Below are 17,697 nucleotides of genomic sequence, written 5' to 3' on the forward strand. Positions count from 1 at the left end.
TTTCCCTAGTTGCTTACAGGCCGCATAAGAGCCCTGGACCTTATGTTTGACACCCCTGCTCTAGCTTGTTATGTGCTCTAGAAGCTATTACCATCACCCCCATGCAGCTGTATCTCGAAAAGCCTACTTCATGCAAGCAAATATCATAAAGCCCTGAGAATTTTCTAACATACACGCTTCTGTTCTATTTGTTGTTTACACCCATGTCTGTCTGTGGTAAAGCCGAATATCAAAGGCTATTCCTTCATAAGGATATAATCCCAAATTTAACCCAAATCAGGGGTGTCCCCAACCTTTTCCAGCCTCTGGGCACCTTTGGAATTCTGACGCACAGGCACCAAAATGGCTGCTACAAAACAGCTGCAACACAAGGTGAAACCAGCCACAAAAATGGGTGCTGCAGCTTACCTTCAGTCACACAGTAAAGAGCCTCTGCCAATTAAATTTCCAGTGGCCACTTAGAAGCCTTTCCAGGCAAAAGCCCCACCTGCCCCTGCCCACTTTGTGAAAATACTTGGTGGGGACCAGGAAAGGTGTCAGCAGGCACCACACTGGGGGGCCCTGACCTAAATGTGAGGGAGGGGCGAAAAGTGTTCTAGTTTTTTTAATCTAATACACAAGTCTTAAAAACAAGGACTTTCTTGTACAGTTCCTAGACCGTTAGAGTACTTTTATATTAAGATTATTTAATGCAGGGCTTTTTTTGTAGAAAAAGTCCAGCAGGAACTCATTAGCATAATAGGCCACACCCCAACAGCACATCTCATCAGCCTAGTAGGCCACACCCCATGTTACTAGAAGTGTGGTCATCCAGCCACACCAACCTTTTGCTTCTTATTCTGTTTACTTTGTTGTCAAAACCCTGGGCTTTTTTTGTAGAAGGAACTTCTTTGCATGTTAGGCCACACACCCCTAATGTAGCCAATCCTAATGAGTTTCTGCTGTTAGGTGTGGCCTATTATGCTAATGAGTTCCTGCTGGGCGTGGCCAACTCAGGCGCCAGCCGGAACTCTGTTCCTGTGCGTTCCTGCCCAAAAATAGCCCTGATTTAATGAATTATATTACATTTAAAAAATCCACTCACATTAAAACCATTAAGCAACTATGTAGAGATGCAGTCAAGGAAGAAATGTGCTTTAATTAGCGTCACTGTGATCAACCATTTCTGCCCCAGGTAAGAACATCACTATTATGTCTAAAAGGGATTGGAATGATTTTCCTTAAACACACCCTCTAATTTTAAACTTCAAGAAGTTCTAGTCCTAAACGTGTTGGGCCCAGTCCAAAGATCCTCATGCTCAAAGTTGTGCTGGTGTTTTGGCTTTGATAGCAGCAGTGCATTTTGTAGGGAGTGAAAACAAAGGTTCAGTTCCTTCCTAGCCTCTCTTTTGCAACAACTGATTAAACACTGAGTGCTGAAAGAATTCACCACACAGTCAACACTGTGTGTTTGCAGTCCCACTTGACAGATGAGAACAAGACACCCATTCTAGATGAACTTATTCAAACAAGGTTCCCACTCCATCAAGGATGGTCTTACAGACAGACAGACAGACACAGACACACACACACACACACGGAGCAATTGTAGTAAGGCTAATTTGTTTCAATGGACTCCCACTTAATGGCCATGATCCAGTATCTGTGCACAAAACTGGTTCCAACCTGTCATACTTGGCAACAGAAGCCCTATATCAAGAGGGGAGGGAGAAACATGGATCACAGTGTCTAAGTTTTCAGCATGTACCATTTTTTAAATTTATTTATTTTATGTATTGTTGAATTTATACCCCGCCCTCCCCAGATGGGCTCAGGGCAGCTAACAGATGGGCACATATGCCAAAATTCCACCAGTAAAAACAGAATAAAACAAGCAATAAAATGACCATTCCTATAAAATACCAGTGCTCTAGAGGTCAACAAATAACAGATGGGGTCACACATAACAAAGTGGTCCCAGAGCGTCACGATAGACTCCAGGTAGTACAACAATCCGTCCTTCCTCCCAGGGCTATCTCATTCCCCGATGACACCCACTCCATTTAGTGGTGGTGATACGGTGATGGTATGGTGATGGTGGTGGCTCCTACTCAAAAGCCTGGCAAAAGAGCTCCGTCTTACAGGCCCTGCGGAACTGCGCCAAGTCCCGCAGGGCCCGGATCTCCTCCGGGAGCTCGTTCCACCAGGTAGGAGCCGCCACTGAAAACGCCCTGGCCCTGGTGACAGCGAATGTAATAACTTTGGGACCTGGGGTTACCAATCGATGTTGAGTCCCTGACCGTAGTGCCCTTGGGGGAACATATGGGGAAAGGCGGTCCCTCAGGTATGCTGGACCCTGGCCATATAAGGCTTTAAAGGTAAGAACCAGCACTTTGAAACGAATCCAGTACGCTATTGGCAGCCAGTGCAGCGCTTTCAGGACAGGCATGATATGGTCCTGCCTAGTGAGACCCATCAGCAGCCTGGCCGCCACATTCTGCACTAGCTGCAGCTTCCGGACTTGCGACAAAGGCAGCCCCATGTAGAGAGTGTTACAGTAGTCTAGCCTTGCGGTGACCGTCGCATGGATCACCGTGGCCAGGTCCTCACAGCTAAGGTAGGGGACCAACTGCTGAGTCAGCCGGAGATGGTAAAAGGCCGCCCTGGCAGTGGCTGCCACCTGGGCCTCCATCGTTAAAGAGGAGTCCAGGCGCACCCCCAAACTCCTAACCTCCGATGCTGGTCGGGAGAGGGAGCCCCAGGCCTGCGCCGATCCGACTCAGGCCCAGGACCTCCGTATTTGCCGGGTTTAGTTTCAACCGGCTCAGCCTGAGCCAACCAGCCACAGCTTGTAACGCCCAGTGCAGGTCATCGGGAGTGGAGTCCGACCGGTCGCCTAGCATCAGATAGAGCTGGGTGTCATCAACATATTGATGGCAACCCAGCCCACAACTCCGGGCAATCTGGGCAAGGGGGCGCATGTAGATGTTAAATAACATCGGGGACAACACGGGCCCCCGAGGCACCCCACACTCAAGGGGATGCCTCTGGGACTGCTGGTCCCCTATCGCCACCCTTTGTCCCCGACCCTGGAGAAAAGAGGCAAACCATTGAAGGGCTAGCCCCTGAATCCCCACGTCGGTGAGGCAGTGGGACAGCAGCTGATAGTCGACCATATCGAACGCGGCCGACAGATCTAACAACAGCAGTGCCACCACACCTCCTCGATCCAGATGCCTTCGGAGATCGTCAGTCAGGGCGACCAAAGCCGACTCAGTCCCATGGCCAGGGTGAAAACCAGACTGGAAGGGATATAACGGACTGTTAAACGTTTCTCCTTTTAACATTTTAATGATTTTAAGGTTATATATTTTTAAAGCTGAAAGCTAATTTGCTTGTATTTAATGAATATGTATAATTTTGATAAATGGTCTTTGACCGCAAATAAACATCATTCATATTAATGGAAGGTATTTCCACTGACAGAACAAAATTCCCCTCCCTGCTTCTTCCTGTTGCTTCTCATTGATCACCCCAAAATTCTGTTCCTGGGGAATAGAAGTTAGAGAACGTGGAGCAAACAGAGGTCTGAAGAACAAAGGGGGGAAACTGGTGAAAACTGCTGTGCCTTCCATTAGCGGAAGGTAGTGTTGGGACCCAGCCTTGAGCTTAGAAACTAACCTGTCTTAATTGTGTCCACCAACTTGTCATTTTTCTCTCCTTCAAGTAATTTCTGGTAGTATCCAGGGTTTTGTTCCATGTGAGCCTGGGCACCACTCACAACCATCCAGACTACTGCGCGATGCTCATTTGGAATGCCTTTTCTGATGTAGCGTTTCACTGCAATAAAGCACAATTTATATTCTTTGATGCAAGTTTTTCAAAAACCATGAAAAGAGAGGACAGGAAAGGATCCAAGGAGAAGCCTGGCAGATCACAGAAGAAGCCTGGCAGATCGCAGACCCCAAGAGATCAGAAATGCAGAATTAACTCTTGAAATGATGTCCTAAGAAGTAAAAGTTGTTTTCTATCCGTCACATAACTGCCAATGCGGTATAGCAATTATAGTGTTAGACTAGGAGACCTGGGTTCAAATTTGCACTCATGGCATGGAAACTCACTGAGTGGCCATGGGTCAGTAAATCTCTCTCAGCCTAAACTACCTCACAGGGTTGTTGTGAGGATAAAACAGAAGAGAAGAGAATGATGTAAACCACTTTGGATCCTGACTGGGGAGAAAGGTAGATTATAATAACAAACCACCACTGCTGCAGACAGGGATAGCCACGTTTTCTGAGAATGGTCTATCTTAGTTAAACATCAAGGATGTGAACCTATCTTAAGGAAGCTCATGAAAACAGGAAGGGAGAGTTGTTCTGCTTCAGTGACATCACTGGCACTAGGCAGAAATTGTATTTTCTTGGACAATATGAATGTCGGAAATTTTTCTACCAAATCAATTTGGAAAAGAAACACAGGAGTCCTACAACTAAACACAAAATGGTCAGGGACCAACATATCTACAGGACCGCCTCTCCTAGTATACCCCCCAAACAGCATTATGCTGTGGGGAGAAGAACCTACTGGTGATCCGTGGCCCAAAAAATTTTCGGCTGTCCTCAGCCAGAGCCAAGGCTTTTTTTGGCCCTGGCGGAACTCTCTGCCAAATGACATTCATGCCCTGCGGGACCTAATGCAGTTCCGCAGGGCTTGTAAGGCAAAGATGTTCTGCCAGGCCTACGGTTGAGCACAGCAACGGTTTCACCATCAAGCCTGGCACTCCCATCTCTCTCCTTTCCCTGTGGGGTAAGGTTACAATTTAGCCTAACTTTCAGCATCATCTGAAATTGTTCTGTATTTCATTGTTTTGTTTTGTTTTAATCCGTAATTGAGGCTCCTGGAATTGTAGTATACCTCCCTGAACCCTGTGCACAGGGGAAGGGAAGCCTATAAATCAATGCCTAAATAAACCTGTGTACTTACTGCACTGTGATATCAGAGTGTGGAAAAACCACGGCAAAAAGTTTACTTCTTTTCAAATATTTATTTTTTAATGTACGCCCACAGGGACTCAAGGCAGATTATGCAGAGTAAATCAGGACAATCAACAAAATGGGACATGCAATAAACAATGCGCTAGGATTATAGGCGTCCGAAACCAACCAGAAATCCAAAAGAACAGAACTGAAGCATAGCATAAGTATTAACATGATACCCTAAGTGGTGCAAAAACTACATAACAGGATCCCGTGTACAGTAAGCTATACGTCACAGTAGACCATATACACAGGGTGCAAGTTCTCAGGAGCCAGCATGTTCTTTATCAGGGTGCTCTTTCCTACACTCTTATTGCAAACTCGGTTGAACTAGGCTGCCTGTATACACACACACACGAGGTTTGCTGTGAAAGCAGAGGCAGATATTTTGCCCCCTGTACTTTTCAGTATCTACAACGGAAGTGCTGGGTGAGGACATCTTGGACTTAAGGTCTAACACATTCCGGATGGGGCTGTACTATCCTTGAACAAGGTAAAGGGTTCCCTTGCTCGAAAGCCAGTTGAATCCGACTCTAGGGTTGCGGTGCTCATCTCCATTTCCAAGCCAAATAGCCAGCACTGTCCGAAGACGTTTCCGTGGTCATGTGGCCGACATGACTAAACACTAAGGCGCACGGAACGCTGTTACCTTCCCACCGAAGCAGTACCTATTTATCTACTTGCAATTTCTTGCTTTTGAACTGCTAGGTTGGCAGGAGCTGGAACCAGAGACGGGAGCTCACTCCGTCATGCGGCACTCGGGTCTCGAACCCCTGAACTACTGACCTTCCAGCCTGCAGTTCAGCATCTTAACCACTTGAGCCACCGCAGCTCCTCCTTGAACAAACAGACCTGTAATTTGGAGGTGCTCTTGGCTCCAGGCCTACCACTGAATAAGCAGGTGACAGCTGTGGCCAAGGAGTGTCTTTTACAGCTCTGACCAATTAACCAGCCGCGGCATTTTCTGGGCAGAAACGATCTGACCACAGTGGTGCATACCCTGACTACATCTAGATTAACCTACTGCAATGCACTATGTGTGGGGATATCCTCGAAAAGAGTTTGGCACCAAGTGAAGTTTCCAAAGTTTGTAACCAAGACATTGACTGGAATGGGCAAGAGACCCCATCACTGCAGTCCTCCTGGCCCACCTACACAATCTGTTTCCTGGTAGAATTCAAGATGCTGGTGTTGACCTTTAATACCCTATATGGCTTGAGACCAGCACAGCTGAAAGGCAGCTTATTCCCTTCCAAACTTAGTAAAGGTAAAGGTTCCCTTGCTCGAAAGCCAGTTGAATCCGACTCTAGGAATGCAGTGCTCATCTCCGTTTCAAAGCCGAAGAGCCAGCGCTGTCCGAAGACATTTCCGTGGTCATGTGGCCGGCATGACTAAACACCAAGGCACACGGAACACTGTTTCCTTCCCACTGAAGTGGTATCTATTTATCTACTTGCAATTTCTTGCTTTTGAACTGCTAGGTTGGCAGGAGCTGGAACTAGAGACGGGAGCTCACCCCCTCATGCGGCACACTCGAGTCTCGAACTGCTGAACTACTGACCTTCCACAGCCTGCAGTTCAGCGTCTTAACCACTTGAGCCACCGCAGCTCCTTCTTCCAAACTTACCAAACCACTAAAATCATCTTCCAAGGCTCTGCTTCAGATGCCCCAAACTTCTAAGCTTACATGGATGGCAACTTGGGAGAGGGCCTTTGCAGTTGCGGCACTAAAGCTCTGAAACTCTCTCCCCAGAGAGACTCACCTTTACCTTTGTTTACTTCTAGCAGGTGAAAAGTTTTTTTGTTTGTTTTATCTGGCATTCCCTCAATGATCCTTCCTTTCTGCCCTGTTTTGATCACTGTTTTTTACGTATGTATATTTTAACCTTTACCTTTATGTGCATTTTAGGTTGATTTAAAAATGTTTTAATGATGTATTTTTGTTTGGCTTTAATAGTTTTTAAGATGTATTTTTGTTATATATGTTTTTATTTGTTAGCTGCCTTGAAGGCCCTGATGAGGGCAGAAAGGTGGGATATAAATTTTATAAATGAATACTAAGGAATTATAAGAAATACAACATCACAATTTTGTCAGTTTTCATTACACTTCCATTAGGGCCAGCTAGGAATGCCACGGTCCACCACTCCCAGGACCCACCTCTCCACTGCTGATAAAGCTGGCCGGTGGGAGGGGGGACTTACTGCAAAAAGGGAATCTCACCCGGCATTTCAGTGATGTTCCTAATGTGACTTCAACGTGACCCAAAAGTGATGTAGGTACATTGGAGACGTAATGGTGACGCTCTGGCTTTTGTGCAAAACCTCTATGGTAGAAGCTAATTTGACCACAGAGTTTTTGCCAAAAAAAACCAGAGTGTCACCCCAATGTCTCCAATGTGCCTAACATCACTTCTAGCTCACAATGGAAGTCACATCAGTGACATCGCTGAAACAACAAATGAGACTCCCTGTTCCTGATAAGCCCACACCCCATCCCCCGCCAGTCCCCTGGAAGGACCCGACAACCCAAAGTGCTTCACAATTCCAACGCAAATTAAAAATTAGTTACAGATTTACTGCAAGTATTCCTTCAAGCAACTGGCATTTAATAAGATTAGTGTGCATCTGTTAAGAGTATGCATTCCCCTCCGGATATTATAACATCTGGATATTTGTATCTAAGAAAAACACCACATCACATTTGATTTTTGTCCCTATAATGTCTCTCTCGGCTTTACAGCTGACCCCCCCCCGTCCCATCACAGCTATTGATTCTGAAAGTAAAGCCAGTGTGAAACCGACAGTTAAATCAGACGCTGCCAGCAGAGATTGCCTGATGACTTTGGTGGCCCGTACAAGGGGAAAGCACAGCCCTGCAGCTTGACATACTCATTATTCCTCCACTATGCTGTCCTTATGACAGAGAACAGCCACAAGCCTCCAGCAAAGGGGGGGAAAAATCAGTTGTGGAGACCATGCATCTATTTCCAGATACCACCAGGAACAGAGAATTTCCCAAGGCATAACTTCATATCAAAAGAAGTCCATTTTTCTTTTTCCATCACCATGCAGGGCAAGAAATACAAATAGTCTCCCAGAACTTACACTGAAAGTTGCAGACAGCCAGGCTCGTTCAAGTTTAAAATCTTATCATCGAGAACACTTGCTAACTGAATGCAAACTGAATGTTTAGACAACAGCTAGCATGATAAGATTAGCACAGTGCTGGGAAAAATCTAAGGCATTTGGGTATCCAGGATGTTTTTCTGGCATTTAGAAAGCTGAGACATTTATTCAGACCGGCATAAGCCTGATTTTTAAAAGAGAGATACAGACACCAAAGACTCTTTGAATGTCAGTATCAGGCGTGGTTCAGCATTTCCTGGTTTGGCTCCCCCTCCTACCTTATTGCCTCATGATAAACAACCAATGATCTACAATTATTGCTTCCCTAATCAGTTTCACATGTGCACTATACTTCAGGACTGGCTGTCATTAATGTTCAAGCATTAAGTAGAAATAGTCAGACAAGCAGAGAGAGAGAGGAATTTGCTTCTCTTCACTGACAAATTCCTCCGTTTCCCATTCAACCCCATGTGAGGGCAAACAGCGGCGGAAACAGGTAATTTAATTTGGTTTTAACACTGAACTTTTGTCCAACAAATACCTCAAACCAACAGAACTGTGAGTAAACTTAAAGAGATGATACAGAAGCACCGGCCACATTTGAACCAGATGCACTCCAGCAAGCAAAGTTTGCTTTGAGCAACTCAGATGACAAACTCTCAGGCTTTTATAATTCACAGGATGTGGGGGTGGGGGGGTGGAAGATGCCGCTGCAAGGGAAATGTAGAAAGCCACCACATCAATCCTTCCAGCCACAGAAAATAAGGAGACAAACGGGTATTAAAACATGATTTAAGATTGGGTATGAAGGACGTTTCGGGAGGAAAATACATATCTCCTCAACTAACAACCAGGGTGGTCTTATGGATTCCAGTGCACTAGGCAAAAGAAGTCAAGGATGCCTCACCCCACTCTGAACAGGAATAAAGCACTGAACTTTCGCAATCCATGTCCCTTCAAAAACACACCAGTTTGTGTTCCAAATCTGCTTTATTTTCCACCATCATTTTCTATCATTCCCATCAGCCATAGGGATCCAACCAGGGGGGAGGGGTTAGGCAATTGCCCAGGCTGCCCCATAGGTAAGACCACCTCTGTTGAGAACATGGATGTCACATAGGAGGAACATATAGCTGCCAGAATTGCATGAATTAAAAACAGTACATATCCAACCACTTGAACTGATATACTAGGGTGGAAAGGGAAAGTTACATTGCCTACCCACTGCCCGCATTTCTAGAAAGAGGCCTGGATATACATGATCAAGGGGTAAACCAAAGGCTGAAGGTGCTTAAAGGAGGAGACTGACAATGAATATCCTCCCATTACCTTGAAACAAAGCAGCACCAGGGTCAGTACCTTACTAGGACCAAATTAAATGCAAGCAATTAAAAGCCAGCATCAACAGAAGAAGAAAAACGTTACGTCTACAAGAACTGGAAGTGTAAGCTAACCTAAAGGGTGAATGTAGGTGATCTTCCTACTTCAACTTTACCTTCATCATAGTCCATTTAAGAAACAATTAATGTGTACCTGTCAGAACCCACAGGTAACAACAAAGTACACGCATTCAGGAACGGTTATACTTTTATTGCAAAGCTATAGATGCAGTAACACAGGCACTGTTAAGAATGGCAGCAACCCATAGAACCTAATAGGATATAGGGTATTCATATGCAAAAAAAAAAACACCCCATGGCATGGGCCAATTAGATACCCTCCTGCATGCGGAACAAGCTAGGAAACCGTTAGGTGGCTAAAGCTGGGAATCAGGAGTCTCTCACGGTACATAGGATACTTCCAGACAACACAACCTCCTCGTGCACATCTGTAGAGATAAGCGTTTCAGCACAGGCAGAACAGCATGGATAGGAATGCAATAGCAATTAACCAGACACAGAATGAACTCCCCAACCCCCATGACACTTTCCTATTGAGTAGACTTGTTTTGGATTGCTTTTTCTTTCAGCCTGAATTCAGCTTTCTAATGATTTGCATTGTACCTCACTGATGGTCTAATGATTTGCATTGTGAGAAACTAGGTTTCCAAGTGTGGCATGTATCAGAAAGCAAACAAAGATTTCCTACCCACAGCTCTTTAGTGTATAGGCTTTGCAACAAACAGCAGCAAACAGCTAAAGTTAGTTTCCTACAAGGACACTATGTAGGAATGAAACAAAGTCACCAATGGTCACTGCCAAATTCACCATAACTCTTCACCAGCTCTATTAATTTAGTCAGATTTCTGGCAGGGGAAAATAATGGCGATGCTTATATGCAGATATACATACTACAGGACTGGGTTTTTTTGCCAATAAACTGATATTCTCAGTAAAGTTTATGCCTAGTTTCCTTTCATCTGGACAGAGCTGATACTCAAACTGAGCTGTTTTTATCAAAATACTACTAGTTTCAAAAGCAGAATAAATAGTAAGCCAGTTTAGGTAACAGAGTCCTCAACTTTTTCAAGAAAAGACTCTAAATGCAGGGCACTAACTCACCTATTTGGAGAGGCAATAACTACTACTACAGACAGTAATGGTGTAGAGAGCCAGTTTGGTGTAGTGGTTAAGTGCGTGGACTCTAATCTGGGAGAACCGGGTTTGATTCCCCACTCCTCCACTTGCACCTGCTGGATGACCTTGGGCAAGCCATAGTTCTGGCACAGCTGTCCTTGAAAAAGAGCAGTCTCTGTCAGAGCTCTCTCAGCCCCACCTACCTCACGGGGTGTCTGTTGTGGGGAGGGGAAAGGAGAGGAGTTTGTAAGCCGCTCTGAGACTCCTTTGGGTAGTGAAGGGCAGGGTATAAATCCAATCTCTTCTCTTCTTCTTCTTCGAATAGAGTGCCATTTCAGGTTTTCACTTTTAGTAAAACATGTCTGAGGTTAATTGGGGGAATCATCCCATCTTGTGGCCACATTCTTAGAAAAATGGGCAGTGTTGTGGAAACAGAGGAAAAGAAAAAAAATGAAGCAGAAAGAAAACCTTGTGGGAATGAAAGACCCTCAAAGTCTACAAAACCTCCAGGATAACTGACAGGAAAATTATTAAACACTTGAAGAAACTGCTTGGCATACACATTCATACAGAGTATAAAAAATATTATCCTTCACCATTAGCCATACAAAAAGTGTAGACATACAGATGCAGAATGGCAAAGAGGGCACATTCAGATTTGCCACAGAGACAAGGTTGCCCATCAATACAGTATGCATTAATCACAGAAGCTCTCTAAAAAACATCAGGTATTTTCCAACAGGTCTATATTATAACAGAACGGTTCAGAGAGCTGTTTTAATAAAGGGAAAGGACTGTGAACTACACTAGTGTGTACGGTACATACTATTTGTGGCTGTATGCATTATCCTGCTATGTAGTTTCTGTGTCTAACTCGTCAATAATGATGCTTTGTTTCGGATTTCTGAAATCCTAATCCTATTGCATTGCTTACTGGATGTCCCACCCTGTTGAATGCATTCACTTACACTATGTAGTCATCCTTGCTTCAGGGAGAAAGGGGGACTATAAATATAAAGAATATAAATAAATAAAACCCCATAATTCATGCAAATGAATCTTACCTTTTAAACTTTTTGGTAAGCCATTATTTCCCTTTAAAAGTTTGGACCACTTAGTTGCTCTTCTGGTGAGTATCACTAGATAGCCGGAAAAGAATTCTTCGTACCTTGTATAGTCAAAGTCAGCTGGCCTTTCAAAGCCATATGGATCCACCCTACAAATATAAGAAAATTATTTCATAGTTACTGCATGTACCTAACCTTATGTTACTTTTTCAGAAATGAAGACTGGAGTAAAATACTGATAATACCAAATGATGATTAAAAATGATAAACCTGATAAAATTACTAGAAGTTTAAAAGGGAATTCTGTTGTTGTTTTTAAGTTCCAGTTACCATTGGTTTGACCCCAATATCTCTCCTTATATATAATTGAATAGTGGGTGCCAAAGTTCTAATTCTAAAATGCACTCCCTTAGTGTACGGCTGATGGCACTGCTCCTCAGCATATATCGCCACCAATCAGAAGGCAAAGCCCGGGTCCCGCCCACACCACAACTGCTGCGACAACCTGGTCTTTTGCATATGGAAGCTGATTGGACTTCACTCCATTCCACACCTCAAACTCCCCCCCCCCGCAAGGCAGTTGGAATGTCAGTTGCATATGGAATCTGCTGTATTCTGGTGGTGTGCAGGTCCCAGATTCATATTTTAAAAGCAGACTGACACTGTTTGCCCAAAGCCAAAGCACTCTCCCAGAGCCTCTTTCTAGATCCCGTTGTATTTATTTCCACAACGGGCCTTATTTCTAGTTTTAAAATAAATACATAAGTGATCTTGGAATAGGAGAATCATCAATCCATGACAATACTTTCTAATATTTGTGTACGAGTGCAAATGATAGCATTGTGAAGCCCCCAGCTTTAGAGGCAGTATGACTCTAAATACCAATTTCAGGGGCTGGGGGGCAAACACTGGAGGTGAGGTATTAGCTTTCATGTCCAGATGAATGCTTTCTGGGAATATTGGTTAGCCACTACTGGATGTAGGATGTTATTGGACAGATGAACAATTTCGTCTGATCGAGTAGGGTTCACGTTTTTATGTTCACAGCTGCCCCTACAAATTATAGTATTCCAGTTTAGTAAGTAATACTGCAAACAAGGTCACATGAGAGCTGGTGACTAACAGCATGAGCTGAGAAACCATCTCATTAGATGGGCTTAGGTAAGTCACTATGTTTTATCCTTGGCCATCTCAGGTTGCAAGATCTACCTTATAGGTCTTTCATTCTAGGAATGCTCATTAAGATGCTAGACAAACACTAAGTATTGTTATATAAGTGGGACATTAATTAGACCACTTATAATGTGTGTCCTCTTTACATTTGCCGTGATTTTAATCCCAAAATATTTTGTTCTCAAATCAGAATTTGGTACAAATCAGAGCTATGAAACATTTCCAGACATTGTAACTTTGAGCTGCCCATGTTATTCATTCACACACAAGGAATTCCTGGGTATTTTGGTACCTTGCTTACTAGAGAAGGCCCTTCTCACATCACTGTGGGTTTTCTGTTAAGTTATGAACTCCGTCCAGCTCTGTATAGTAATATTTGTTCTCATTTTTTTTGCATGTTGCCACTAAAAAGGCAATGGATCAGTGAGAAACACACTTTTCTTTTAGCAGCTGCTTTGCTCCTTGAACATGTGGGGCAAACCAGAAAATGGAAAATCATAGTATGTGTAATTTCAAAGGCCACCTCTCTTTAATAATGAACTGAAAGAGAAATGGTCTGTATAGTCTACAGTCCACTGATACAAATACTTAAGTACCACTGGTTGTGCAGGGGATTTCTGAAGTGCTGGGCTCTAGGCATATTAGAATTGACAGACTAAGAAAAACAAAACCAAAGCTGTAGTGTGTGCATGTATTCCAGATCTATATGCTTGGTATCCTGGAGAGAAGCATCAGACTACAAACAACTTTTTGTACACCCAGAAGTACACCCAGAGTAAAAGCGATTTAGTCCAACTGATACACAGGTAAAGGTAAAGGTTCCCTTGCTCGAAAGCCAGTCGAGTCCGACTCTAGGGTTGCGGTGCTCATCTCCGTTTCAAAGCCGAAGAGCCAGCGCTGTCCGAAGACGTTTCCGTGGTCATGTGGCCGGCATGACTAAACAAGGCACACGGAATGCTGTTACCTTCCCACTGAAGTGGTACCTATTTATCTACTTGCAATTTCTTGCTTTCGAACTGCTAGGTTGGCAGGAGCTGGAACTAGAGGCTCACTGCGTCATGCGGCACTTCGGGTCTCGAACCGCTGAACTACTGACCTTCCACAGCCTGCAGTTCAGCGTCCTAACCACTTGAGCCACCGCATACATACAGCAATGCTAAAAAGCTTTTCCTGGATGGTGTAATTTAAGGCTGCAAAAAGGGAATTGTATGTTTCAGTACTTCTCCATGGAAAAAATCTCCACACAAATAGAAAAACAACATTTCAAGGATTGCCTAGGCTTCTTTCTGACATCTGCCTTTTGGAATAGAATGGAAGAGACTTGGGGGAGGGCAAAGGGCATTCAAGAGCACCAACCTCCACAAGTAGTCTGAAATGGCTCCACCCAGAAAAAACTCTAACACTTGCATATGTAGGATGCATGTTTTGCTGCAAGTGTAAAGTGAGCCCCATCACCTGGTGACATGCACTAGAACAAAGGATAGAGAATTAGCTACTGCCTGGTTATGAAGATGGAAATAAATACTGTCAGCATACTTGATGTCTTATTTGTCATCTGTCTGTAGAGATGATACTGATGACTCCTTGGAATCTGTAAATAATCCTTAACTTCTGTCTAGACAACATCCAACCTCTTCATGACCTCTCATCTCTTCTGGCTATTATATACCTGTTTCATATGTCTGATGTATAAAGTTTACCTGTTTATTAAATCAATACAAGGGTGTGCAAGTAGTTGTCATAGATACAGTCAGTTAATGAATTATTTTGCACATGTTAAGGCAAATCTAAATAGGTGACTCATATGTTTGTAAACCTCTTCTTTCCTTTCCCAGGATGCATCCTAAACACACCTACTAACACTTGGAAGTGAACACAGTCTGGTGCAGGTGCAGTAGAGCAGTTAATTGGTCACAGGAGGAAAATTTCTGAAGAGTTAACATTGCAAAAAAAAAAAGTATTCCAGCATTTCCAACAATACTGGAACTCCAGCACTTCAGAAGTTCTGTTTTACTATAGAAACAACCAAGAGGAAATTTTAACTACTGAAGTAAAACTACTTTAAGTTTATGAGTCTACAATAAGGAAGTTCTGCCACTTTTAATGCAACTTTCATTTTAAGTGTGTAAGATTGCATGCTATTAATTCAATGGCAACCAACCATGCAATGAAAAAATTACACCTGTTAAATAAAGGAGAGAAAATGTGACAAGTGGACCTATAAGAAGTCTAGAAAAGTTAGTCTGTTTTTTTTTAATGTTTATTCAGTAGAATCATCTAACCGAATAAAAAATGCCAAGACATATATGCTTTACAGAGCAGTGCACATTAATTCCCAACGACATAAGGAGACCTGAGGGGGGGCCATGCACTGGAACCAGTTGTCAATTAACGGGGATTTCAAGCGCGTGCCAAAGTGCCCATCGGAAGAAGCCACCCAAAGGCAGCCTCCTAGTGACGAGGCGGCGCCCTGACACTCTTCTGGAGGACTGACCCCGAGGGTCAACGGGTGCCCCCGCCGCTTTCCTCCTCGCCTCATGCCAGTCCCCCTTCCCTGCCGCCTCTGCCTGTGGTGAATGAAGGCGCCCCGGGCCGAAGCCCCCGAGGGAGCCGACGCTGGCCTTTCAAAGCCATATGGATCCACCCTGTGGACGTCGCTGGCGCGTCCTTCTTGCCGAGCCCGCCGCTCCTCCTCGCCCTCCATGGGGAAGGAGTCCCCGGGATTCCTCCAGCACAGAATGGTCGACCCCGCGGCGGGCCTCGTGGCTCGGCGCTACCCCACGGGGAGCTGCGGCTGCTTCGCCCCCCTCCACGGCTCCGAAGCAGGGAAAGTGCGGTCGCGCGGCACTTCCACGCTGGGAAGGGGGGCGGCGAACACCAGTCCGGGCTCCGAAGTTCGGCGGCGGCGGCGGCGTTGCCCTTCAGGGGCGGCTGCTGCTGCCGTTCCCGGGTGCCAGCGCGCGCAGAGAGGCGAAGGGGAGGCGGCGGCGGCGGCGCTGGGCTTGCCAGGGTGGCGTCCTTCCCATGCCAGGCGCCCTAGCTCACGCGGCCCCCTCTCGTCCCCGCGGAACGCTGCTGCCTCGGCGGGTCCGCGCCAGGGCTGCCTTCTCCAGCTGCTTGCCTCCCGCCTGGAGCCCGGCACCCGGGTGCGTCTCCTGGAGGAAGGAGAGCCCCACCGCAAACTTCTCGCCAGGCAGGACAACTTGTGGGAATGGCGGCGAGGAAGAAGCCTCCGCTCCCCCGCCTGCCTGCCTGCCCGTCTCGACTCTTCCCAAGACAACCTGCTGCTGCTGCTCCCTCCCTCTTTCCTTCCCTGGCCCCGCGCCTCTGACCTGCGCGTGCACTTCCCCAGCCGGCTGAGACGAAGGAGAGGGGGAGCCTCCCCATATTCCTCCACTGATTATTCAGCTGGCAGCCAGGAAGGAAGGCACGCGCCAGGGGCTGCAGAGTAGGGGAGTCCCGGAGGGCGCAACCACCAAGCGCCCGCCTCTGCTCCCTCACAAACTGCCATGGTGGTGGCGGCGGCAGTGGTGGGGGTGCAATTTGGCACCCCTGAGGGCCGGCGCGCCCTAGGTGAGCCCCTAGCTCGCCTAGCGGGCGAGCCGGCCCTGACTACAGAGCCCTTAGAGTTGAACTCAGTGGCATTGAATGTGGTGTGAAAGGTATGGCTCAAGACACTACCGGTTTTTTTTTAACACTGATCCTTGTATACAAATTGAATCCTACAAAGTTTTATTCACGGGATAAGCTTTTCCGTGCAAGCACACTTCCTCAGATAAGGATTTAGGACTCGTGTTTCTGTATAATTAGTGGGTCCCCCTACTAGGCTGATCGTCATAACTTTTTTTTGGGGGGTGTATTTTTTTTATATGTGAGTGTGTGCACCTGGAAGTCATGGCGACCACTGGTGGCTGATCCCTCTGGGGGCCTGGAGGATATTCAGAGAGGGGGCTGAACAAAGGCTGCCCCTGCCTCTCTCCTCAGATATTTCAAGGAGGTCTCCCATACAAGTACTTGCCAGAGCCAACCCTGCTTAGCTTCTGAGATCTGACCAGATCAGGCTTCCTTGGTCTATCCAGGTTAGGGATAGGCTGATCATCATAACTGGATGGGTTTATGCATATTCTTGCAGGCAGAAGCCTATCTGGGGGATCTGTTTGTGGCATTATTGTGTGCTACAACCAACACTTTTAAAAGGGCCAGTTCATACAAAGGCTCCTAAGTAAGCTCAAAAATCACGGGATAAAAGGACAAGTCCTTTTGTGGATCAAAAACTGGCTAATTAATAGGAAACAGAGAGTGAGTAAAAATGAGAAATTTTCTCAGTGGGGGGTGGTAAGCAGTGGGGTACTGCAGGGCTCAGTACTTGGTCCGATGCTTTTTAACTTGTTCATTAATGATTTGGAGTTGGGAGTAAACAGTGAAGTGGCTAAATTTGCGGATGATACGAAGTTGTTCAGGGTGGTGAAAACCAGGGAGAATTGTGAGGCAGTCCAAAGGGATCTGTCGAGGATGGGCGAGTGGGCGTCAACATGAGAAATGGGATTCAATGTGGCCAAGTGCAAGGTGATGCACATTGGAGCCAAAAATCTTAACTATAAATACACGTTGATGGGGTCTGAACTGGCAGAGACTGACCAAGAGAGAGATCTTAGAGTCGTAGTAGATAACTCACTGAAAATGTTGAGACAGTGTGTGACTGCTGTAAAAAAGACCAATGCTATGCTGGGGATTATTAGGAAGGGTATTGAAAACAGATCAGCCAATATCATAATGCCCCTATATAAATCACTGGTGT

General features: G+C 45.5%; 1 protein-coding gene across 1 annotated transcript in view; it reads right to left on the reverse strand.

Moving 5' to 3' along the window:
- The window catches only part of GRTP1 (growth hormone regulated TBC protein 1), a 38,276-nt gene extending 22,278 nt beyond the window's left edge, over positions 1-15,998 (reverse strand). Inside the window, exons 1-3 of the mRNA XM_015411771.1 lie at positions 15,521-15,998; positions 11,724-11,851; positions 3,661-3,819 (exon numbers count right to left, since the gene is read on the reverse strand). Coding sequence (XP_015267257.1) covers positions 3,661-3,819; positions 11,724-11,851; positions 15,521-15,603 — 370 coding nt within the window. The 5' untranslated portion in view covers positions 15,604-15,998. The remainder of the gene's footprint in view (positions 1-3,660; positions 3,820-11,723; positions 11,852-15,520) is intronic.
- Positions 15,999-17,697: the final 1,699 nt, after the last annotated feature.

This window comes from Gekko japonicus, unplaced genomic scaffold (assembly GCF_001447785.1).
Source record: "Gekko japonicus isolate JY-2015 unplaced genomic scaffold, Gekko_japonicus_V1.1 scaffold247, whole genome shotgun sequence".
Lineage (NCBI taxonomy): Eukaryota > Metazoa > Chordata > Lepidosauria > Squamata > Gekkonidae > Gekko > Gekko japonicus.